Genomic DNA, 26,294 nt, shown 5'->3' with positions numbered 1-26,294 from the left:
GTTCGCGTTTACGTACACAGAGAGTGGGTCGGAGAGAGAGAGACGGTGCGAGGGCGCGATTCCCGAGAGGGAGAGAGAGGAAGACAGGATAACCCGGCAAATGTACGCGCGTATGTCCTTTCTCTAAAGATCGGAGGGAACCGCTGGATGGCTTTTGCAGGCTCCGTGATGTAATTTACTAGGGGTAACGACCTGCGGTCATGTCGACTCTCTCGACGAAACGATCCTGGACAGGTCCTGGATCCTTCTGGATCGTCCTGGCGAAAGATAGCGACCGAAAATAAGGGACAGAGGATCCTGAAATGATCGCCGTAAGGGTTTTCCTTCTTTCTCTGTTAACAATTATTTTTTTCTTATCTCCAATTCAACAATGTTAATTATTTCGAGTACGTACAAAAGGATCTTAGGACTTGTCCTGGTCACTCCGACCCCGTGGAAGGTGTACGATGGAGAAAAAGAGAAGGCAAGACCCACCGAAATTCTCGTTACCGTCGCTTTGTTATCCTGTCATCTCTTTATGATTCTGGTTCAATGGGATGTGCAGGGTTACCTTAAACATGGACCGCCGTTAATTGTCTCGAAACTGTCCCAGGACATGTCCTAGTCAGTTCGGACCCCCTGGGGTCGGTTAAATATGCACAATCAACGGAAAGGAGGCCTCGTGGCTTTGTTCTTACCTTGTTTCTCTGTGATTCTAATTTAATGGGATGTGCATGCTTGGAACGGGTTAAAATGGTCCAAAGAGAGATCAGAGACGGGGAGAGACCAGCAGGCAATTTATAAAGCTTCTGGGAAGTAATTTTCCTATTAATGGCGACTCGATAAGCCTGATTTGGATCGATCGATTCGATCGACTCGACGTCTTTAGGGGATCTCGCACAAAGGAGCAGACTCGAGGTTTGCTTTTACGACCTTTCCTTTTTTCTTTCTTTTTTCGGGGAAAAAAAAAACGGGAGCCGCGTGTATATTCGCGTAGGCCGATTTTTCAATCGGCGGAAAAGCGGGCTTTTTCACGGAGTGCCATCGAGAATCGTTTGATGGGGCCAATTAAATCCCGGATCCATTTATGGCGATTATTCCATTCGGCGAGTCGCCTCCATGGGAAGTCGTGTCCCTGGTCCGCAATTCCGTGGGCCACTGGGCATTGTACCTATTTTTTTTAAATTATTTTCTGGAAATCTTTCGCTCCTTCTTTCAATTTCATTTTCCACACTTTTTAAGGTTTTATACTTTTCATAATTTTTTTATTTCTCTTTGCCTCCACCGAAAGAGGGAAGATGTCGAGAACTTAACTCCAGAGTCGAATTTGACGCACGGTTTTCGGCCAATGCCAAGGAATACTTTCTCGCCCTGTTTACTCGGAAAAACAGGGAAAACTATGCGCACTTCGTCCAGATGAAGTGGGGGGGGAAAAAAAAAAAATAAAAAAGAGGAAAGCAAATCGGCGACGAGCTGAAACGGTGCCAAATTCACTTCAGGTGTCGCATGGTTCGTAAATACGGAGCAGAATTTAGCCCGGCGGAATAAATTTCGTTTGAAAAGGGGCCGAATTCACCGAGACCTTCATTCCTCCCCGTTAGCTCCAAAAAGCGAATTCTCGCCGGGGTGATAAAAAAAAAAAAAGAAAAACTCCTTCTGGAAAAGCAAAGTGAACCATGCTTACGCGTTTTGTTTTTAATATCCCTTTGGGGGGGTTTTCAATCAATCTCTCCCATTTTCATTATAATTATTCCGAAATCATTCGCATGAATTTCTTCCCCGGGGAATTTTACGTGTATGTCCAGATTTTTCATTAAATTGTTTAAACACGATCGCGGGGCGGAAAATTCTATAAGTACGGTATTAATTAAATTGAGTTGTATCCTCCCGCTGTGGAATCGATGCACGGTTGAAAACGTACATTTGCAATAAATATGATGTCTACCGTGGGCAAATGGACCCACTGCGAGTTGCAATTGAATTAAAAAATAAAGAAAAATCACACGGAACACCGTCCAGCTTCCAAAGCTGGCTTTGCGACGCGAATGCTTTTCCGGAAATAACGGACGCTTTATTTAAATATTTGCAGAGAATACAATATTGCCAGGCGGGTGCATTAAACAGCGTTAAAAGGTTTTGCCTTAACCGCTTCGAGTATCGGCGGAATATTTATAAATCCTTTAATCCTCGATATTTTCGGTTTACCCTGAAAAGTGTTCATTAATAAAAAATTGTCACACTCCAACATGACATTTAACAAACGTTGTTTTAACTTCATTAAATACACAAGAGAATTATTTAAAAAATACCGGATAAACATTTCAAGCCTAATATTTCTGGTTTTTACTACAACGTATTATTAAACAAAATATTCCTTTGGTTCAATAACACTATTTTCTACGTGTACCATCTCCGGAGTTTCGGGATTAAGCGACAGACAAGTCCTTATCAAAGATTTCGATTTTTCCGGGGTTCATTGATAAGCGATCGATCCCCGAAACATCCAGTCGGTAATGATCGTAATTAGTCCCAGTTAGCGATAACCAGGGCAATAATCGCGGCGAGCACTTAACGACAATTAACCGCGGACTCGTCGCGAGGGGGATAATTGATAATCGATTCGCGGCCGATAACGAATTATGAATGCACTCCCGCGAATTGGCGATAAAACCGTCTTAATTGCCGGTTAAAATTACCGGTAATTAAATTCCACGGGGAATATCGAGCCGGCCGATTTCGGGATTATTTAAAGGTCTCGGCGGAGGGGAAGAGACGAAGGTTAAGGATGCCGATATATCGATGGACCGATAAATCGAGGGAGTCCCGAAGGAGGCCAAATGTCGGGTCGAAATGGAGGCCAAACCGACGATGGGTCACCGCTCTCCCGACCATTGTCCCAAGTGGGACACGACACCCGACTGGGAAACGGGTTTCGGCGTTGCGGCGTCGCGGCGTACCGCAAGCGGCGGGCCGCAACCGCAAGCGTGATACCTGTCCGGGGCCTGCCAGATTTTCCGGAGAAGATGCGATTTCCAGGATTTGCTTCGCTGAGATTCGCGATGGGAGTTTGAAATTCGGAATTATGGGACGATTCGAAATTCCCGGTTTTACCAAAAAAATTGGATTTTATTTACTCTCAAGGTTATGACGTGGAGTTAAGTGTATATGAATTCATTGCCGTTTTGGAAGAATTTATTTATTTATTTATTTAGGTTTACCCCTCGAAATGGCGGAAAGTGCCGGAGGGTCGGGGAGGGGCCGCAAGCGGCTTTAACGCTCCCGCAAGCGGCGGCTCCGGATAAAAGCGGTCTAATCGCGGACTCGCTCGAGCGGCTTTTCCTATTTCTTCCTTAAAGGTGTACCGTTACCTTCCAGTCGAAGGTGGCTCGTTTCTATACAGGGCGACGCACCTAAAACGGCCGACCTCGAAGACTTCTGTACATGACTTTGTCTCGTGACAAATGTCTCGAGGTGATTTATTTCAAAGGCGGCATAATTCCGTGGGTGGATTTCTACGGGACGCTTTTTATTAAATGCTTTTCCTGTAATCGGTCATTATTAATCCGTATAAAGTCCGAGGAAATGTCTTCCCCTGTGAATAAAAATCTCCTTGAATTATTTTCAATAATTTTTCCTGCGAGTACGGGTATAATGATTCAATTAATTGAAATAAAGTTACTTGTTCTTTTTTCCACATTTTTGAGGGGGTATTTTAAATTTGCACGTAATGGCACTGTAACGGGATTTAAAGTCATTGTTAAGGGACATGCGAATGTATCGGATTAGATGCCTCACTCTGTGCATTACTCGAAGTCTATGTACCTACATGCAGGTACACAAGGACATGTTTGCAAGTACATGGATGCGTTACATACATTACGGTCCGCGTCGGTACCGGGGTCGTTCTCTTCCTTTCTTTCTCTCTTTTCTTTCGCATCACATCTGCGCCCTTTCGAAATCCAATTTTATTTTTATTCCCCGCGACGTCTCCTTACTGTTTCTCATTTCCCTTCGAAGGGAATATCGAACGCGACGTGTGCACGTGTACCACGTGTTTCGTCCTTTATTCGTTGGTCGATTTTTCCTCAAATTGTGCGAAAATAATTTTCATTTACTCCCTTCATCTCGTGGGACTAGATTCATCAAATTTCCCTGCATTACTTCTTATCGCGTTCATTTGGAATATTAGTTAAAAAATAGAAAGAAATTATTCCGCGGGATAGTTTGTAATGCATAAATTTATTCTCTCCTCGTGGTCTCCTCTGGATCCGCCTGCAAGGTGCATATCTCCCAGGTGCAACGTAATGCATAAGTAAATATGTGGACATATATTCCATTTACATATGTACTCGAATGTACAGGTAAGGAATTTATTGTCGATGAGGCTCCTCGAGAGGAGGAGCCGAAGAGGTCGGATAAATTGTGTGGTACTCTTCCATACCTAACATGTCGCATGACAGACGCGTGAGAGAGAGAGGGACCTACTTTTCCCGAGGGAGAGACATCCCTAATGGATCCCCGGAATACCTGTAATTCCTGGAATTCCTCACCTGGCTCCTAATGAGTCCCGATTAATTTTTTAAATTATTTTTCCACCTCCCGATCTTGAAAAAAAAAAAAAAAAAAATTCCGTCCCTTTCCTTATAGCAATTACCTTGAAATTTATATATCAATTTAGAGCTGAACGAATTGACCGAAACAGCTGTCGGATCTGAAATCGCGCCTTCCCGTTACTCGGTGCACCGCAATGCCGCGCGGTGGCCGCAGCGGAACCGCAGCGGCACAGGCCGGTTCCTCCGGGAGTAACGGCACCGGTTCCGCTGGATCGCCTGGATTTTCTGGATCACCTTAGGGATCACCTTTTTTCACAATTTCACAGTCTCTTGAATTTCCTCCGTACGCGGAAAAAATTATTCACGGTCGCGATGTATACAATTTTATGACATGAGATTTATTGAAAATCTGTTAACTCGAGGTTGTCAAGTAATGAGTATTTACAGCCTTTTGGAACTTAGTAAAGGAGTAACACACGCGGAAGTCCGAGTAGTAGTTAAGGTGCATCGGCAATATTTTCTCAAAGTGATTAAACGTTCCCGCGACAGGAGATAAGCGCAAAGAGGGAAATTAAATGGTTAGAGAGGGAAATCGGATGGCGAGGAGGTTATAATATTAATCCTTTTAATTGAGATTTTTTTATTCTCGTTATTTTCGTCGTTAACTTTCGTTCTAGTCAATCTTAATTGTCCGGGGAACTTGTCTGGTCGAAGTCAATCGGTCTCGTTGACGCCGCAAACCACTTGGACGTAACGAGGACGTCGCCGAGACGAAGACCAGAGATAGAGTTTAATTCGCTCTCGTCAACGACAGAGACGATCGATGTCAAGAGAGGACCCTAACCGCATTCTCGCCGCGTCGCAAATGAGAAACGCCGCAACTTCGCGGACGTCCTACGGGATGCGACATCCTGTTGGGATGGATTCTCTCGTGGAGTAGATATCACTGGATGGTATAACAAATAGAGAGAACTGATATAAGACATTTCGAAAAAGAAAATCATTGCGATCACCTCCATTCTTTATTATTCCGTATATCTTATGGATATCTCTGACAGATATTAGGTCATTTATTAATCTCGTTGTTTCGTCCCACTTTAAAAAAACGTTTTATACCCTGCGGATATCCTGCGATGTACGTGATCCATGTTGAATGCATTTTCTTATTTTTTCCTCGATTAAAAAAAAAATTAAAAAAATATTCAAAAATCTCGTCGCGTGGCACTTGAAATGGCAAATTGCATATGTCGGATTAAATATCTAGAGATGTCGAGATGTCGCGATTTTAAGGTTTAAAGCGAAACCCTTCCGGCGTTTCCTTGTATCGAGGGAGACGAAGTGGCTTCGCGAAATCCTACGGATTTTCGAGGCAGCTCAGGAAGGAGATTCGCGAGATTTTCCAGAGGAGCTCCACAGAGATCCTTTTGTTCCCCTCCGCGGGAAAGCTCCTGGAAGAATTTTCGAAACCGCCCGGAAAAACCTTTTTCCTATCCCAGGAAATGCCTGGAAGGGCTTTGAAAAATTACACAATCTCTAAAAAGTGGCATTAAATGTTGTAGAGGTATTAAGGAGGACTATTGAGGACGATAGAAATTGTAGAAGTGGTTTTTAAAACTGGGCGAAACACTAGGGATGCTTCAGGAATAATTAATCTCCTTCCCAGGAAACGGAAGGAGAGGATTTTATTACTCTTTCGAGGGTTCCCTTTCACGGGATTGCGAAAATCCAAGAGGTCCTTTCATCCCGCTCGCCAACTATTTAGATCTCTTTCTCGAAACTAGTCCTTCCCCAGGATTTCGAGGGAAGGAATCCTGGAAAGGGGGAATAGTGAAACACGAAGGAACAATACGACGTCGGGAAACGCGAGGAATTTTGAAAGTCGCTGTATAAATCGCGTTAAAAAATAAGGTCCTTAGGAGGACACGTCTTCTGCAGGACTTTGGGGGAAGAAGAATCGCAAGGACGAGCTGGAGTCCCGCGATAAAGGATAAATCCTTTTCTTTCTCTCTATCGCGAGATGAGAAGAAATCATCTCTGGAGGCTGGGGAGATTAAAATGAAGGAAAGGAAGGAAAGGTCCTTCGACATTTCGGGAAATGGAAAAATCAACCCTACTTTCCTAAAAAAAGAAAAATCCCTGGAAATCTCCTACGCCATCTAGAATCCTTTAAATCAATGTCCGTAATTATTCTGGACTCTGTAGGTAATTTTTATACGCAATAATTCATGATAATATTGGAAGAGCTCGGCAATCGTGGGTGAGAATTGTTTAATTTTCCCCGTTTCCCGGTTATCCGATCCTTGATCGACACGTCTAAAAGCTCGGATAGTTTCCCCAGCTTCCTAAACTCTGGACCAACATTTGCTCAGGCATCTGGGGATGAGCACGTCGACGCGATAACTTCGATAACTCAACTTACGAAGACGAGCTGGGGTGGTTTAATCAATCATCCGTAATTGGAGAACAATGATCTGTTGGGGGATAACGTCCGATCTGTAATCCTGGATATCTTGTAGAGACAATATTCCTAGTGGGCAATATTTCACGATGGAAAATATAATTGCAGAATGCCATCCATATTTTTTTTACAACGATAACGTATTGTCCACTCGTAATCCCCATTAGAAAATATAATTACAATTCCAGAGTTCTGTGATCCTGGGGAACAATTACCGCCCTCCACTTGTCCACCCCTTGTCCTCCCGACACCCCGTAAAAGCCGACAATTCCCCCCAGCCTCCGAAACTCTGGACCAACGTTTGCTCTTACACCTTCGGGACACGGGACGTCATGATGGGGTCCCGTAGGACGAGTCGATCGGGAAAGACACGCCGTTAAACGGAGAGACCGGAGTCCGGCGGTTTGCGGCCAGAAGGGTCCTCGAGACTCCGGAAGTGGAGGAAGTGCCGGAAGTCCCGGAAGTCCCGGAGGTGGCGGAAGGGGAGGATGCCGGACGCGGACCCAATTAAACGGGCGCTGGGCCGGAAATTGAAGATCGATCCCTGTCCTCTCGGGGTATCCCGAAGGACTCCGGGGATGCAGTTTGCCCGTTTCGCTCGAGTTCGTCCGGGGCGTTAATTCGTCCCCGGGAGATCCTCCCTTTCCCGAGGGAGATCCCTAGGGAGTCCCTAGGGAGTCCCGAGGGCGGTAACCCAAGACGCCCGAGGGCGTCGAGACGCCGTCAAAGCCGGAATTTCGGGAGCCTCCCCCTTTCCTCCCTTTGGCGTCCCGATGCTAACGTGGGACGTCGCCACCCCTTCTCCCGAGGGAATTCCGAGGGATTTCTGTCGCCAGGCGGGGCTTTCGATCTTGGGACTCGTGGAGACTCGAAATTTCAATTCATTCTAAATTTCTTAGAGATATAAATAATTGGTATTTCAGGGCGTGGGTCTTCGATATTTTTTAGGAATTTGACATATTTCATTAATTTATCAATATAATAAAATTCGTCCTTCCAGTGGAATGGTTGAAGGGACAATATTCGTCCTCGCCAATAGACGAATTTCCCTGGAAGGACGATTGTCTTTTTATTAAAAATTTCTTATACATAAATGAAAGCGTTTCGGGAAATTATAAATTTATTAGTTCTTTCTGAAAAAAACGACCTTGTCTAGGCCGCTGTTTTTTTTTTTTTTCGTATAAAAATGCCTGGGTACCTTATCCAGGCGTTTGCTCGAAAGGAGCGCTTATCACGCGGGATGCCACGACGGATATCAGTCGTCCGTGACACGGCCTCTTCCCTCCAGGATTTTACACTCGGGGTCCCTCGGGACTCCTGCTCGAGACGTAACCAAAGACGCCGGAGCGTCAAAGTGAGAATCCCCTTTGCGAGATGAGCCCCCCTTTCCCGAGGGAATGCCTTCTCTCTTCCTCGCGTTTCTCGGAGATGAGATTGGTTTTAAACGCGTTCTTCCGTTTTTTGGCAATTTTTAGGAATTAATAACTCGACATTATACAGGAATCATATGGAGGGACGGTCGACGAAAAAGGACTTTTTGGCGCTCCTACAGGAGTTTTGCATATTATTAAGGAACGTTTTCGTCCCATTAAAGAATTTCCGTGCTTTATTAAGAAACCCAATTTCTTCTTTAATGAAAGAGAAATATTGCAAATGAAATTCCGGGACTTCTTTACGAGCCGGGAAACTGCGCTCTTCCCCTCGGCTCCCGAGGGAATATCTTCCCTCTTCCTTCCCTTACTCTCGATGATTGATTTACTCCGCGATGACGTTTTCCTGGTTACTCAACATTTACGAGTCCGCTTTTACGATTTTCTTTGCAGAATATCCTGGACAAGTTCAATCCAGGAGCCCGACAGCTTATCAACGCGGGCAAGGCTTATCTGAAGGCACTTCATGGTGAGTCATTTTTATCACAATTCATTAGAATTAATTTCTAATCACCCTGTGCTTTTATAAAAAAAATCGACGGAACATTCGAACTATAAACTATAAAGTCATAATTAAAATAAAGTGCGAAAATGCAAGTTCTTTAAAAAAATTCGAAATTTATTGAAAAAGAAAGTTGATGTCGCCCAAAATGAAGTTCGAATATTCAGTCAGATTTCTTTCCGCCCCTTGACCCGATTCGCCTTTTTTCGCCCCCTTCGAAGGGGTTGAAAGGGTGCCAAATCGAGGGGTGCTTCCGGCAGTCCTCTCGGCCCGGAAGTCGCGGACGCGAACCGGAAGGGGTGCGTCCTGGGGGCCGGAAACGAGCGGCTTGGCGGCACTTCCGGGGTCGCACCGGGGCAGGAGAGGACACGAGGGGGCAAGTCCCCCATCGGGGGCGGACATCCCCGATGGTCCCCATAAATCTGCCATGACTTACGTCGATATTCCCGGCTAATGGCGCTATTTCGCCCCCCGTTAGGCGGACCCCATAAATATCCCCCCATGGGGAGCCACCTTATGCCTTCGATCCAAATTCGCGTTTAAAACCCACCCCCCATATCCCCCCATAGCCGGGAAGAATAAGGATGCACCCCACCTAAGGCGGAATTTTTATTGAAAATTACTGGGAACGTTATACCGACATTTTCATATTTCTCGCGGTAAATCCAGGCAATTTCGAAAATCTTTCCAAGTCGCTGCTTCGTTCATGTCAGTGGAATTTTTTTATTCGCAAAGATTGGGCGTTTTTTATTGGGCGATTGGGATTTTTTATCGAGGTTTCATTAGAAGTAGAAATTAAATTTGATTTTCTTTTAAGAAAGGCCATTTGGGATATAAAAGAAAATAATCGGGTTTAAGGATCGACTCTTTTTAGAAAGGACCTCTCGAAGGATTCCAGGACCTCGATGGACCATCGACTAAAGGATTTCAGTTTTCAGGATTTTCAAGCGAAAAGCTCGTAAAGTACTATCGGAAGCTGTCTTCGTAAAATTGGAAAAGGACTCGCGAGAGTCATCGAACGAGTCCTGGTGAAAAGATTCGAAGGATCGGATCGGGCTTCCTTTCATTTTTCCTTTAAGGATTCCTAAAAAATGGCGAAAGATATAGTCCTGTCCTTTGAACTTGGCTCTCTCGTCCCGCTCGACCCTTTCGCGGTCCTGGATATATATATATCCCCAGAAGTCTGGAATATCCTTCGAAGTCCTGGACCGGAAACCGGAAGTCTGTGCGCCAATTTGCGAGACTCGAGGGTCCTTTGAGGGAGAGGTCGGGATCCTGGGAATGGCATCATTAAGGATGATTCCGCGGGGTCGCAGATTACGATCCTAATCCTTGAAGGTCCTGTGGAAATTTGATAGCATTTAGTTAAGTACGTTTGAGTCAAATTTCTTAATATCGCTCCTCGAGCTGGAAATGTCCTCGGAAGTCCTGACCAAAAATCCACATAATTTGTCAGTTGAACTTAGTTAGCACTTTATAAACATTTATTTCCCGTTTGGCAAAACGATAACTTTTCACGTAGTCCTTTAAATCGTCTATCTCTTCCTTCCACGCAACTTGGAGAGACTTTCTAAGCTTGGAATATCCTTCAAAGTCCTGGACCGGAAACTGAAAGTCCCCGCGCCAATTTGCGAGATTCGAGAGTCCTTTGAGGGCGAAATCGCGGTATCAACGACGAGATCCTTAAGGACGCTTCCAAGGATTCGCGAGTCGCGATTCTCATCCCGGAAGCTCTGCGAACGTTTCCTCTTTTGCCGCTTTTGATCCTGGAAAGCTCCCTAAGCGAATTCAAGAAATCGCTTCAGCCAGAATAACCGCGACTTGCTTTATCCATTTCTACGTATATTCCACGTAAACGGATATTATATCAATACGTATTCCCCTTACACCGTTGAAATTGTAATAAATTGATAAAATGGTAATGGTGCATTAAATTAATAATACACGCGTAAAACGATCAGACATTGTCTATACTGAAATTAAATAAAAAGACATTTAATATCTCTCGTTTAACACTTCCGTTTGAAATTGGAAAAAAAAAAAGAAAACAGTAAAAAAACAGTGGATGTACATCGATCGCGAGAAGAACGAGCAACCCCGAATGCTTCGCACACCCCATCGGTTTATTCGGCACCCCTCGAAAATTCCGCCAATTTTTTATCACTCCCCCCAGTGGAACGCGAGCTTTATCAATATTTTCCCGCAGCTGATTACGAGCTCGTTACAGCTTCGTTACCGCAAAAGCGAAAGCGAATCCGATCGCCACACACACATGAGAATCGTGCACCCTCTGATTCGGAATTTCGACCATATCGATCAATTCTAAGGGGATGGATATATTTCCCAAAAATTCGCTCAGCGGGTGTTCCGTCTTTCCGGATGCGGATTTAGATCCTCGCGGGCGTTTTGCGCGATTTAACGAGAAAACTTTTCAAATTACCCGCGTCCACCCGTGGGTGTTATTCCGCCCCCCTTAAGACAGCGCTTTGCAGCGAGTCTCGTTGTTTCGCAAAGTCGAATTAAAAAAAAAAAGGGGGGGCAGGATGGGGTGAAACGAGGAGGGGCAAGACCTCCAGAATAACAAGGGGTGAGTTTTTCGCGAATCGTGGCTTTATATTCATTTTTTACGATTTTTTTTCCCATGGAGGAAACGCCCCGTGCAAAGTTCTTCGCGGGGGGTCTTGAGAAAAAACTGGAGGGTGGTCCAGATTAAAGGGGGTGAACAGGGGGGAAGTAGAGGGTGCACTTGAGGGAATCGTCTTTATCACGGTAAATCGATTATCTCGATGGGATTCCTGTCGAGACTCTTCTTCCGATGGAATTTTCCAGGACTCGTGGAAAGTATTATTTAGTGGGTAATAAGTTGAAAAGTGCGAGAGACTAGGTTTGCATTTAAATAATTTGTTTACTCGATTTAGTAACTTTATTTAAATACTCGGTTGCATTTACATTTTAAGTAACATCCCTCGAAAAGAGGGAAAGATATGAGATTTCCATTTTCCGGGCCATCTTAAATTGGGAGATAATGTTTAAATATTAAATACACAATATTTATATATTTTTTTTTTGTATGCCTGAGTCACGGTTATGTGTACTCTTTGAGAAGGGACAACAAATGTGGATTTTCTTTGTCGAAAGGCATAAAGAGTTATAGGAAAAATCCTGCAACTCGTATCTTGCACTTTTCTCGCGCTCTGGAGGGGAAATCCGATTTTCCCGAAGGAAAGGAGAGAAAAACCTTATCTATCAGCAATTTCCCCTTTGTCGCGCCCGACAAAAAGCGGCGTGCACGCTTTTTCCGAGCTGGGAAAGCATCGTTGGCGATTTCCCGGGAGGAAACGGTCGAAACTGCCCCGTCCATCACTTCTTTCTTCTTTTTGTTCGGTAAAAGCCACCGGAATTCTGACAGGAAGTACTCTTGTTCGTTTTTAGATTTTCTTTTTTTTTTCCCCATGTACATGCCTACTCGATTTGCTGATCTCGACGATCGCAATGTTTCCAGGTACATTGAGAGAGAGAGAGAATTTACACACCTGAAATCTATCCGTTTCTATTAAAAGGTGATCCTGATATTCGCGTAAAAATTATTTAAAAAAAAGGCTGGAACGAAATAAGGGAGCGTTTCCCCTTGAAAGAAATATTTTTCCGGAGAGAATTATTTTCCCACGGTGGATGGAAATATTTTTTTACCGTCGGAGACATTATTATGGGATATCGAGATAAGGGTTGATGTACCAAGTCTACGCTAATAGCGCAGCTAATTGAAAAAGGTTGAAAGGGTTGAAAGGTCGAAAAAAAAATATTTTCCCGGAGAGAATAATTTTCCCACGGTGGATGGAAATATTTTTTTACCGTCGGAGATATTATTACGGGAGATCGGAAGAGGGGTTGATGTACCAAGTCTACGCTAATAGCGCAGCTAATTGAAAAATGTTGAAAGGGTTGAAAGGTCGAAAAAAAAATATTTTCCCGGAGAGAATTATTTTCCCACGGTGGATGGAAATATTTTTTTACCGTCGGAGATATTATTACGGGAGATCGGAAGAGGGGTTGATGTACCAAGTCTACAGCTCGACGGAGGTTCATCCCTATTAGCGCAGCTCGGGCCGCGAACTATCCGCGGCATTCGGTGGTTAATGGAGATTGCGCCGCATTCCGGGGAGCGTCCGCGTATGCGCCGCGACGCCCCGCGGATCGCGGATTACAGGGAAGAATGTTCCGTCAGAATTGCGAGAATTGCCGTGATCGTAGCGAAACTCGCGATCCCGAGCCGTGGGGAGTGTCAATTATTGTAATACCACGTGTTCTTCGGCCCCTCCCTCTCTGGCGATTGTAGACAGGAATTCCGTAGGAATTTTCGACGGGGGAGGATTCTCGAAATTGCGGAAATTAAATCGGGACGTTAAGAAAGAGATTGAATTTGAATTTTAGCTCGGCAACTGAGGAGGAAGGGGAATTGAATTTTTTTTTTATTAAAATGTTGTAGGAAAATGGACGCTTTAATACAATAATTCTGTGAGAATTTTCAATGGGAGGAAAACAATTAAAAGGAAGCAGGAGGAATCATGAGGAGTTAGGGGTGGGTTTCATCGAAAACGGGCATTCGTCGTGTATATGTCGTACTTGTAAGAGGAAGTGGAGTTTGGGAGGGGGATGCACCCCTAACGAAATTAAGAAGGCCCCTCTGAATGAAAATAATCGAATCGTACAACGGGGGTGGCATTGTCCCCGAAACGAAGTTTACGTTTCCTCCGACCTGTCCTCCACCCCCCTTTTCGAAGCCACCCCTTAGCCCACCTGAAGGGGTGCAAAAGCGACCAAAAAGCGACGAAGCGACAGCTTGGCCTTCCCCGGAATTTCCATCTCCGGGGGTTGAGTGCCCCTCAAGACACCCTTGTCTCCTCCAGGACTGACGAGGGGGTGGGAAAGGGGATTCCGAACTCTAGGAATACCTCTTTTAGTCCTTGAAATTTTTTGGGGATGTTCGGGGTGCAGCGAGATTTTGAGCCTTATAAAAAATTTTGAGCCTATATAAAAAATGACCCTGTCATCCCACCTTAATGAATGATTATAAAATCATAGCATTTTTACGTCCCTTCCGTGTCCATCTTAACTGGGGGTATAAAAGAATAAAACCACCACATACCTAAAAACTACCACAATTTCGGGATTATCTCCCCTAACCTCAAACCTGATAAAAAATTGCGTAACCCTTTCACCGAGGGGTCCGCACCCCCGAGGCACCCCTCATGGAAGTCAACGAGGTCTTCCGGGAGCAAGACTCCCCGAAAGGGTTTAAGACGAACCGGGGAGTCTCTCATTAAATGCCAACCCCCCATGTGGACCCACCCCGTGGATATCAAACAAACGAAAAGCACCCTGTCGAGTCCCCGAAGAATAGGGGATAATTTAAGCCCTCGACGGCCGCGAGTTTGCCGACCGTTGATCCGCGTGTGTACCTCCCCCCCGGAGGGAGAGGGGGTTCATCCCCGAATTTGCATAGGGTGGCGGAAAAAGCCACCCCCTCGGGAATACCTCCCATGCCGGTCATCAGGACCGTTCAACTCGCGTCCTCCCGTTCTCGCGAATATTAAATGCCCTTGATTATGCGCGGCCAGCCGGGGGTGACAACCCCCCTTTAGGGGTGTGTCTGCAGTTTTCCATGAAATTTTGGCACAACCGAGGGGAGTATTGGGGCTAATCATGAGGATTTGAAGAGACGGCTCGAATGGAAACCGCATTTTAACTTAAATATCGCTCTTATCACGCGAGCGGGTGGCAGTGGGTGGGTGGCACTTGAAAGGGTACCACCCACACCTTCCCCAAAAATGTCGGCACATCGGGTGCAGAATCGGTGCCAATCATGGAAACTCGGGGGGACACTTCGAATGCAAACCACCCTCGAACTTAATTATCGGTCTTACCCCAGAAGGGGGTGGGTGGGTGGGTGGGAGCCAGGGTGGCGAAGATCAGAAATCCCCCCGCGTTTAATTAATCGATCGATCGATCTTGAAGTTGGGGGTGGCTGGTGAAAAATTTCCCCTGACCCACCCCTCCCTCTTCACCCCCTGGGGGGTGGGTCGTCTGGGGGCGGAATTCGCGGAGGTCCCCCCGCGCGGCGGCATTTCCCGACGTGGCGGCATCCGCTACCCCCATGGGGTGGCGGCCCTATATTAAACCACCCCCACCCCTTGGGACTCTGTCGAGCGATTCGAGAGGAAGGAGTGACTTATGGATCGCGCATGATCCGCTGAGCCTTCACGGTTTATTAAAAACACTCCTTTCCTGCCTCCCCCGTTTGGGGGGAGATCAGACAGGGGTTGTTTCACTCCACGAATCCTCCCCCTTGCTTTTGATTCACGGGTTACTCGGGGGAAAACGGATTTCATGTGATCTGGGGGCGGAATTCGGAACGAGGGGGGTTCCTGTTTTTTTTGGGGGTTTTCATCCCTTTTTTAGAAATGGGGTAGTTTTGGGATTACTTAGTTTTTAGAGTCTCGCTGGGGGGAGGATCTCTGATTAAGGAGTCCGATTCCACTCCGTTGGGAGCAATTCATTACGGGAGGGTGACCGATTGTTTAGTAGGGGTTGTCGGGGGTGCTAAGTGACTGATGTGACCCTCTGGATCGGACTGATTAGACTGATAACTCAGGAGTCAGTTGTTGAACTCGAGTCTCGAAATATCGGGGATTATTCCGCCGCCCTTGAATTATTTGTCAATAAAGGGAAACTGCGAGGTGGGGTTACTTTTCTTCCCTTGTTATGAAAATATTATAGAAAAGGTCTCATTTTTTTCTTACTTCGGTTTATGAAATATATATGTCGAGCAAAAAGGGGATCTACCGTGGGAAGTTTCCATTTTTCCCGAGGGAGCGTCTCAGGGAAGGAAAAAGGGAGATGGAGAAAAGATTCGGTAACTTGGTTCGCATGTAAGTAGGATGCACCCCGGGTGTTCAGGGATTGGCTGCACCCTTGCCAAGGGGTGACCCACCCCCTGGCACGTCGACGGGAGTTTGACTTTTTGGCAAACTCTCCGCAAGTCGGATGGAACAATATCCTAGACAGGTCGTCTTGACATATCGCGACTCTCGCGTCGCCCTTTTCTAAAAATCGGCTCGCGGAGAAAAGTTGCGATACATAACCTAACTTCTAAATTGTTCGCGGTAGGTTCTGAATCTCTTCCGTTATCGTTTCAATTTTACGGGGAATTTCCCGAGGATCGCATGCGGTTGCGGAATGAAAATTCGATAGGCTAGGATTTTCCGGCAGGGTCGCAAGTTTCCCGTCAAATCGATGGATTCCACTTTTAAACAAATTCCCATTGACGGGGCGGCATTGTTACGGGCTCGCTGGCGAATTAAAGGGAATATCGGGGGGTGGTCTTGAAATTACATTTTCCGCCCTCGAGGAGGCTCTCGCCCTCTCTTGTAACAATAAGAAAGTTGGAGGGAAGCGAAGGATCGACGAAGTCGGGGAATTAGTTCGATTCGAGCTGGAGAGCTTTTGCTGGAGCGAGGCGGAAAGGGGTGCGCCGCTTCCGGCGGAAACGCACCGCAACGGGGGTGCGGTCGGGTCGTCGGGGGTAAAATGGAGAAATCCAAGAAAATCGATAGGTATTTTGCTATGACTTTTTCAAATCGATTTTTCCTTTCTTTCATTTCCGAAGGAAATATATATATACACTAAAGGGGGAAAAATCGGGAAAGGGAGCAACCCCTTGTCCCGTAATCGCAAACCACGTGCGCAAAATTTCCCAAGAGGGAAAAACAGATATACAGACTCCCTGAAGAAGAACCGCTGCGGCACCTCCGCATCCGGCGGGCCGCAAGCGGAAAGTCTGGGGGAAGCTCCTTTCGCAGAGGAAACGAAGCGTGGCTCGGCTTATCCGGGGAAAATTGCACCCTTTACACGCCGAGGAACGGTTTGCTCTCCGCTCCCCCTCTAGGGGGTGAGTTTGCAATGCAAATGCCGACAGAAACGCAGCGGTACGCCCGCGATTGTTTTCCCGCAAGTCGAGAATGTTGACTCGATCCGCCCCCTTTTTCCCGCCCGCCCGGGCGGTCCTCCTTTTTTGCACTTTCCTTTATTTACCCCCCTTTCCTCCCTTTTTTCCAACCCCGCGTAATTGGCGGTCCTGAATTATTGATCCGACACAAATTTTCAATGTTGACACAATAGTTATCGGTTGACACGAATTTTATCGAGCTCTAGTGACTGCGATCAAGCATTCGATCTGGAAGTACTTTAAACAAGTTTACCTATTTTTTATAGAATTTGGAGGAAAGCCATGAAAAATATTCCGATTATTGTTTTAGATCGCAGGTATTAAATTAATTATTTTATTATTATATTAATTGCATTCATTTCGATTTAGGAAGAGTCCGTTTGAAATTTGATTTTTAATTGGTTATTAAATTTTCCTGACGACTGAGATGTTTTTTTTTTTTTTTCAAGATCGACTGAGTTTAAACTAAATTTTGTTCCGTTAATCAGCCGTCAGTCTCCAGCGGCAATTAATTAAAAAGCTCGTTTAAAGAAGAAGGAGAAAACGTGATTAACTTTTTCCCTTTACTGCATCTTTCCATTAACCTCCTCGTAATTTCTCTCTAAAGAGGAAAATTCTCAGGAAATTCTTTTCCCTAACATTAAAAACTCTCTCCGAGTTTGACTGCACTTAATTATTAGTTTATCATCGTTAACATTATTTATTCCTTATTCACAGTCTACTTTTTATTCCTTACATCCCATTTGAAGATTCAATGAAGATCTTCATACAGATGCAATGTGCACAATTCGATCGAGTCCAATAATCGAGAGATATTTCCAACGTATCAATATTAATTTTTTATCAGCCCTATTTCCATATTTTATCATACCCTAAAATTCAATAAAGCTTCTTTAAGGAGGGTACATAATTTGGCATAGAAGAATCTAAGCTTATCTCCAAATGATCGGGATGATTGGACCATTACTTACTTTTTATCTCTCCATTTTATCATACTCTACAATTCAATGAAGCCTCCTTGATAAGGGTGCACCGTCCTGAGGTCGGCCGAGGTCCAAATTCGACCTCATCCACTTTCCCGGCGAGGAGAGGAGCAGTCTCTCTGCCAAATCCGCAGACCGGCCGCAAACAAGGGGCGGGCAATTTCGAGCTCGCCCTGGCTCAGCGTTTCCGCCCGCCCGGCGGCCCCACTTCCTCCCGGGCGGCCGATCGGCCAAGTCGTCGGTACTTCGAGAACCGCTCGTCGGAATAGTACTTAGTTTGTACTCGTTCGAATCGTCTCGAGACGGTCTACAACTTTCGCACCAGAGAAAATGCCGAATTCCGTACGAGGAAGGAAATGAAAATTATCCCCTCGCCCCCCATTTCCACTTTTCTCTTTAAGCATAAATCATCATCAGCATGTTGCGAGCTGATATCTCGAGAAAGTTTCGAGACGGAAAGGTCCATATCGTGCATCGCGTGTTCCCGAAACTTTCCCCAGAGATGACGATCGCGAAATAGATAGGAAAGCGGCTGCTCGTGGTTATAATGTTAAGTGGCTCTTCTGCTTATCCGAAAATTGGGAAAACAAGGAAAAGTGGAGTAAGCGGAATACCCCTGATTAAAGATGAACTATAGTCCCCACTTGCCGAACGAGGAGAGCGCAATCTCGGCCTTGCTCAGCATTTCCGCCCACCCTCGACTCCACCCGGACGCTGATAACAGCAACCACTTTGCCTCGCTCTTTCAACAGGCATTATTGGAAGGAAATTGGGATATCGCTTAGATATCGTTCCTTTATTGTTTCATGCCGAAGGAATTTTTATTGCAAACCTGCGTTTAACGATAATTCAATTAATTCCGCCCGGGCGGTGATAACGCGTTGCGGCGACTTTGATTCGCTCTTTCAAGAGGCATTATTGGAAGGAAATTGGGATATCGCTTAGATATGGCTCCTTTATTATTTCACGTTAAAGGGATTCGTGGTGAAGCAAAGAGATGAATACTTTTTTTATTATTGATTTTTTAATATAACTTCATTTAATTTACGTGGGTTCGTAGTTAATCATCAGTGGTAGGAAAAATATCGAAAGAGAAGTGACATCGCTTCCCACGGTAAAAAAAGAAGCTCTCTCAGAGGGCGGAAATTCCGAGGTCTGTACGCGCAAGAACTCATTGTGAGTAAAATAAAAATGAAAATCGAGGGTCTCGTGGCAGGAAAATTATTTGGAAAAAATATCGAAAGAGAAGTGACATCGCTTCCCACGGTAAAAAAAGAAGCTCTCTCAGAGGGCGGAAATTCGGAGGTCTGCTCGCTCTCCGCCCGGCCGGTCGGTATTTCGAGTTTTCCGGTGGCGGGGGCGGAAACTCGGCCGAAGTTTTCGCGGTTCGCGTTTCGCGAGTTGTTCCCCGTTTCCGGGACAGCTGCGGCATTTCTTCCGCCCCCGGGCGCAATTCCGCCCGAGCGGGGCTGGGTTTCCGCCAGTTGCTGGCTTTTCGCGCCACTAAACGTTAAGTTTCCCGGCGGAGAAGAGCGAGCTCGCGGCTGAATTTATGCTTCATTCGCCCGGCACACACCGAAACGGCCGGAGAGAGAAGAAGAACCGCCATGGCAGGAATTCCCGCAGCTCTAGGTTATGTCCGCCCGGGCGAAAGAGAGAGAGAGAGAGAAAGATACCGAGGCGGGCGTAAATTACGGCACTTCTGGACGTATCCCTATTTATTCTTTCCCGGCCGGCGGAATTTTCCTGCTTTCTTTCTCTTGCTTTCTAACGCCTTCATCCCCTTTTCCTGGTCACCCCCTCGACTTCAGGGTACTTACCCTTCTTAAAAAAATTCATAATTTTTTTATCCCTGATATCTCTCGAGATTTTCCCATTCTTATTGACATTTCCCGCTTTATTATCCCCGTTAATATGTCGATTCGTCCCGCGGGAAAAGTAGATTGAGAAATGAGGAGAGGAAAAGTCGAGCTCCACCCGGAGGGAAAATTCGAAAAGGAGTTGGCTTTCATCGGGAGATGGAAGCATGCATATTTCCCTGTTTTCCATTTCTTTTCCCGCCACCCTCTCGGTCCGTGGCTCCGCAATTGCGGACGCGGTTCTTTTCTCTTCTTTTTCTCCCCTCCCCTTCGTTATGGAAATATGTTTTATTATTCAACGCGTTAGGGGCCGCTTCCGGAGAAAGCCAACAATGGCGGTCCTTCGTCTTTTCGAGGGAGGGTTATTGCTCCTCCCCTCCCTGCGGGAAAGTACTTTTTTTACCCGCACCTATGACAACTCGGGTTTCACGACACCGAGTTTATAACTTTCGGAGGAAGCATCGGATTAAATGTAAACGTCAGAGGATTCCGTTCTATTTCGTTTAATTTCGGCCCGTCGGCCCTGAGAGACGAGGGGCTTAATTTTCAATTATCGGCGGATACGCTGGCCAGCCGGCCCGAAAGAAAAAAAGGGGACAAAATTGGATTCTAATGGCGTCGAGCGCCCTCGCGAAACCATTTGTAACGCTCGTCCTCGAGATAATTGTTTCCCGTCTCCGCGGGGAGATGGCCCGTCCATGATAAGACCTCCCTCCCTCCCTTAAGGGTGCAACAATTCATTCCAGACGAAAATGCGAGACTCGAGACGAGACGGGTACTCCTGTTTCTTTTTCACTTGGAGAGGGAATGCAGATTTCCCATTAAAATCGAATTTCTTTTTTTTGGAGGGGAAGGCATTACGGGAAGTCTCTCGAGTAAGGGTGGAAAAGTTTACCCCTGAAGTGAGCAATTTGGGGGTGTTGGACGGTGTCGTAAATAAACTCGGGCTTGCGAGAAAGGTATTTGGCGCGAAACTAAATCAACCCTTTCAATGAATCTTCATCTCATTGGGCTCAGAATTCATGGGACTATTTTCACAATATTGCCTCCGCATCTGAAAGGGTTGCGACCCTTACAACCCTTAGAGTCCATACTAACCACCCTACATTCATCCCCTAACATAAGTCTCCGTTCTCAAAAATAAGAACCTCGGACCAGAAGGGGCGAAATCCATTCCCCACCCCTAGATTCATACCTCGACCTCGGATATTCAAATGTTCACCCCTTTCCACCCCTTCGACGCATTCCATTTATCGGTGTCGCGCGGCCCGAGAGTGTCCCAAGAGCAACCCATTCGGCTTCAACCCTTTATTCCGCTGTCGGGTGCAGCCACGGAAATGGGAACTCGAGAGGTTGCACTAGGGGTGGTTTGGGGGTGGATGGGGTCAGGGGGCACGGGCCATGGGCCGCTTGGCAGGAGGTGGCACGACCCCCCGCGGAGAAGAAACAGACGGAAGCGGCCGTGGGGGTGAAAAGGGGCGGAAAGTGGGTGGTAAAGGGGTGGAAAACGGGTGGAAAGGGTACCCCGACGTAATTAACGGAGCAACGAGTGGGAATAACAATTAACACCGTACATGTGCGAGAGGACCGGATGCGGCGCGCCGCAGGCCGCTTGCGGAAACCACCCCCTACGGTCCGGCGGAATTAGTCAGAGGGTGGCGGGCGGTGGGGCTGATTGGGAGTCTTGTCGATTGGTTCTTTTGACGCCTCACGTGGCGATATGATTTATAGGAACGGATCGATGCATCGGGATGATTGGTCGGAGTTTAAATGAAACCCCTCGGGGGTGGCGGGGTGGAATGCGGAAAATGAAGGGTCCTTTTTTTCTTTCTTTACCCCTTGATTCTAAAATTTACCCCCTTCGAAAATGGCGCATTAATCACCTCCACCCAAAATCATCCATTAAAATCGGTCTAAAAACGACTTTACGATTTAAGCGACCCTTAATCTTAAAACCCGCCCCTTTAAAAAATCCCACCTCGAGATCCTTCGAAGATCGCAGCCGGAGTAGGATTTAAAGGGGTAGTTCTCGACATCGATATTCCACGGGGGTGCCCGACTAATGTTCGGTCTTTGTCTCTCCCCCTTTGCGGGGGTGGCGGGCCATTTTGGGAAAGTGGCAGACGGCTAGAAATGCCATTTCTTCCCCCCGGAACATTTGCATCCAATGAGAAGCCTCCGCTTCGTGCACCCCCAGGGGGTGGGGGGAGGGGCGAAAAAATCGACGATTTAACGCCGAGACGTTTCGATCGATCGAACTACCTGGAAGTTCCTACATCGTAAAATCGTCGTCTCGGGGGGCGGATTTCCTCGACCGGAAGTGTATCGATACCCCATCGGTTCCGCAACGACGCGTAAAACGCATTCAACCTTGTCGATCATACCGTAAACGTCGCTCCATCGACCTAAGCAATCCTACCCCTTGTCGACGGATTTCTGCGGAGGTAGAAATAGGGAGGACGAACAGGATACGCGTTAAAAGAAAATAGAGATTTTTTAAGATTTATTTAGATATAGTAAGAATTTAGAAACTTCAAGGGTGAATTTTTTAACGAGTGGCGTAGCGAGTGCCTCTTTATGAAAATTCGATTTCGACCGTTGAAAATTACCCTCGAATGAACTATCCGATTTTTTAATTAGACACATTTATTAGGTTCTAACTACATTTTCTGATTTTCGAGGGTTTCACTTCATCTTAAAGAAGAGAGGCATAAAATGAAAAGGGGAGGGAAAAAAAATCGTGGAGCTCGAGTATTCGCGTCTTGGGATTTTTCCGTAAGACCGTTCTCATGGGGGGTGGTTCCCTCCCCCTGGGAAGATTGACCCCGATTCCGTAGCGGCCATAAAGCATCCGTTTCCCACGGGAAAAGCCACCCCTCGAGGGAGATACCGCACGTTCCTCTCTCGTTCCTTACTTTACGAGGGGTGTTCCGCCAAGATGGCGCCCGATCAACGCCGAAGGTACATCCACCTCTCGGATGTCGTGGCACCACTCCGACTTTTATTCCCGACCTCGGCTTTATTTCCCTTTTTATCCCTGCTTTCTCGTTTTCCAATCCCACGCCGGCTAAGCCGAAAGAGGGAAAAAGAAGAGTCCGGGGTGATGACACCTGTTTCGAGTAATTGGACCGCGCAGTCGAGAAAATGGGAAAAATAGGATATCATTGCCTCGTTGATCCCTTGAATTATTCTTATCATTTCATTTTTCACCCTTTACCTCCACTTCACGCGCGAACTAAATTTAAGGAGACTGCTAACCGCGATGAGATTAATTTGCAGTAATAATTCCCGTATATAATGTAAACCCGGGTAGAGTAGGATTATTGCATTTTTAAGTTTCTCAATAATTGAAATCCTCTTTTTACCATTTTTTTCGTCGCTGAATTCTTCCATAGGTAGTGCGGTATTACCTCATTTTAACGAATGGAATTCCCTAGAAATGCACTTCCTCGGGGAAAATCTTCCCAGGCAAGGAAATCCACGATTTAGCACTTTAACCCGCCTAAATCTCAGTTCCCTAGTTTATGCAAATTCTTCCTTGAAGCCTCGGCCATTAGGAGGTGCGACTACATGCGGCTCTTTTGAATTGCAGGTGCAGCTGCAGCGTCCCGGGTCTACGTAGATGCATTGTCCAGGTTGGCTCGTCAGGCTCAGCTCGGCACTTGGGGCGGCTCTCAAGACGTCGGTGAGTGGAAGAAAGGGGTGAAAGGGGGAGAGAGGGAAAAAGAGTCCCGGAACTCGAAAAGTCTCGCACGCCTTCTCTCGTCTTTGCTTTCCCCTTCTTTTTTCTCCTCTCCTCCCCTTTCGGGCTCGCGAGTCGAGAGTCGAAACGCACGATTAACGCATCTCGAGAAAGCGAGAAAGCGGGAAAGTAACGAGGCCCGGCTTTTGCGCAGTTTTCTCCCCCGGGACAACGGGAGTGTCATCGAAAACTCCCGAGAGACGTCCCGAGGGATAAAGGACTCCCCGGGGAAGAAAACGCGAGAGGAATGGGAATTAAAATACTGGGACAGAGATCGGGAATTTCGTGGTTAGGGGAACATATACAAATCGTAGACTACGTCATTAAATAAAAAATTATAATTTTATAATGCACCAAAAATGTATGAATTTTTTTTAACGGTGTACCTAGAGATATCCGTAAGGTATCTGTATGTTTAAAATAAGCGCGAAAGTGGTATTAAACGGCCATAACCAAAATATGGGGAAAACTGGGAATAGCCGGCGAATGACAAGATTGGCCGAGGGATGAAAAACGTCGGAAAGTTGGTCGGGGGTGGTTAAAAGCCGTCGGGGGAGGCGCGACTCTCGGGCTTCCGAAGCCAATATAAGGCCTTTGCCGTTTAACCGACGTTAAGCCAGGAAAGTCGGGGTGCCATCGGCTCGCTTCAGGAAAGGAAGTTCTCTAACGAGTTCCTAACAGGATCATTGCAGCGTGATAAGTGTACGTATTAAGTCCGGGTCGCCGACCGGTAAGCGGATTTCGCGAAGCGTCCCAAGTGCGCCGCGTAACTTCAAACTGGGGAAAAATGTCCTGGAGGTTGCACCAAATGCTTGTGGATTTTTTAATAGATGGCCTAGATCATGGTTAACGATATCTCGATCGACTCGATGTATTGCTAATAAACGAAACTCGTGTCCTCGCAGTTGGGAAAGCGGGCGTATCGTATGACTTCGCCCAAATCTGCGTTTTTCACCCTTAACTTCGCCCGTGACAAAAAACTCGTATATACAAGAAATACTCCATACGTCATGCCCGACAAATTTCGTTTGGATCATTTCGCCATAACAATGCCCGCTTACCCGACGCAGCGATCTCGCCGACCCCCATTCCCATTCTCCGACTCGAAAACGCAGCGCACCCTTGTCCGCTCCCGCCAGCTTATCCCGAGAACCGTTCCCTCAGGAGAGAAACGTCCGGGACAAAAATTCCGCGCAACGAAGTCCTCGACAACTTTCGTCGGAGGGAATTCCCTCGGTCTCGTACCCCATGCCTGAAAACTGCACGAGATGTCCCGTCCAGCCCGCCGCATGCCGTGCGATTGGTGGAATTTTCGCACTCGATGAAATTTCCCCGCTGTAGAAAATTCCCCCTTAACTCCTCGCCGAAGAAAAATCGCGAGCTCGGCAGGAACCCTCTCCTTCCTCCTACCCTCCCCCCCAGCTAATCTCCCCCCCGGAAACAAGTAGTTAAATCCCGGCGGGGCGAATTCGCATTATCGTTATCATTATCATTAGGACGCATGACATGTTCCGCAACATCCGACTCCCGTCTCGTGCTAATTTTCCGCTCCCGAGAAGCGCTTAACGGGGCCCCCCGAAAGCGAGTTACGGGATTATTTGGCTCCGCGGGTTTTGCGCAAAGCCAATCTCGCCCACCCCCCAATCCTGAAGGATACGAGGGTGCCCCCCAGAAGGGGGCCGGGGGGTGGTTTAATTCGAGGGGCAAATTCAATGTCGAGTCAGCTAGACGACGCTAATTCACCGGGTCGAATCTTTAACCCCCCCAGCCCCCCTGGAAGAGGGGGTTGTTTTGGGAAAGGGGGTAAAGGGGTGACTGGGGGCAACGGGAATGGGGAATTTCTGGGGTCCTTCGCGGAAATTCGGGGTCTTGAGGCGCTCGGGTCGGGGGGAGGGGGTTATGGGGTGTCGGGGGCAATGGGGGGATAACTTCCTCGAGGCTTAAACGGGTTTTCGGGACGCTTTGACGCTCCGCCTCGACCCGGCTCCCGAGGGACTCCACTGGCTTATTCTCGTCGTCACCTCCGGGAACGAAACTTACCGGAGTTGCTCCTGGAAATTAGAGTGCGGGGGCGAGGGGGAGTCACCCCCCGATCCTTCGACGGAAATTCGGGAAATTCGATATGCTCCGAGAATCTTCTTGGCGAGGGAGGGTTTTTATTTATTTTTTAAAATTAAGAGTTCCAGGACCTAGCTCGCACTATTTAGAATATAGGGGAAGTGGAATTAAATCAGAGCCAGATCGATATCGAATTTTATTCCTAGGTTGTTCGGAAGTATCGAGTCCTCGTGAATAAATCTAGCGGGAGGCTCGTTTGAAAATCCTGCTTGGAGGACATTTCGGAAAGATAATCATCCCTCGATCCCAAAACGGCGCCCCTCGGGACCGCCCGGGCGGGAATCGATCATGGCGGCGTTTCCGGGCGGCCCTCGCGAGGTTCGGGGGGTGGCGAGATGAGAACGATATTGAAATTGGCAATATCTGCCTGGCACCTCTTATCCCTCCCCCGCCATCGGGTCGTGGCTTCCGAAGAATTTCCACCACCGGAAGTGGGCGGCGGGCGGAAGTGGGCGGCCATGGGAAGCCTCGCGGCGAGGAGGGAAATTTAAACTCTATTACCCTATCCACCGCCACTGGGGGGAAAAATCTCCCCGGGCGGGAATGGAAATTCCCGATTTCTGGCGCAGAAGAAGCGGCCACGGATAAACGAGAAGCCGGTCGATTCCTTCCAGGGGGGAAGGATGGAATTTTTGGAAATGGAGAAATTGATAGGACAAGGTTTA

General features: G+C 46.9%; 1 protein-coding gene across 1 annotated transcript in view; it reads left to right on the top strand.

The window, feature by feature from the left end:
* Positions 1–26,294, top strand: part of LOC105695027 (trichohyalin) — a 77,898-nt gene that overhangs the window by 15,573 nt on the left and 36,031 nt on the right. Inside the window, exons 3-4 of the mRNA XM_012416246.1 lie at positions 8,814–8,889; positions 23,362–23,454. Of these exons, the coding sequence (XP_012271669.1) occupies positions 8,814–8,889; positions 23,362–23,454 (169 nt within the window). The remainder of the gene's footprint in view (positions 1–8,813; positions 8,890–23,361; positions 23,455–26,294) is intronic.

Source organism: Orussus abietinus, unplaced genomic scaffold (assembly GCF_000612105.2).
Source record: "Orussus abietinus isolate OABI.00-Male unplaced genomic scaffold, Oabi_2.0 scaffold59, whole genome shotgun sequence".
Classification (NCBI taxonomy): Eukaryota; Metazoa; Arthropoda; class Insecta; order Hymenoptera; family Orussidae; genus Orussus; species Orussus abietinus.
The sequence above is the reverse complement of the archived record's forward strand: the minus strand, read 5'-3'. Positions and strand labels throughout refer to the sequence as shown.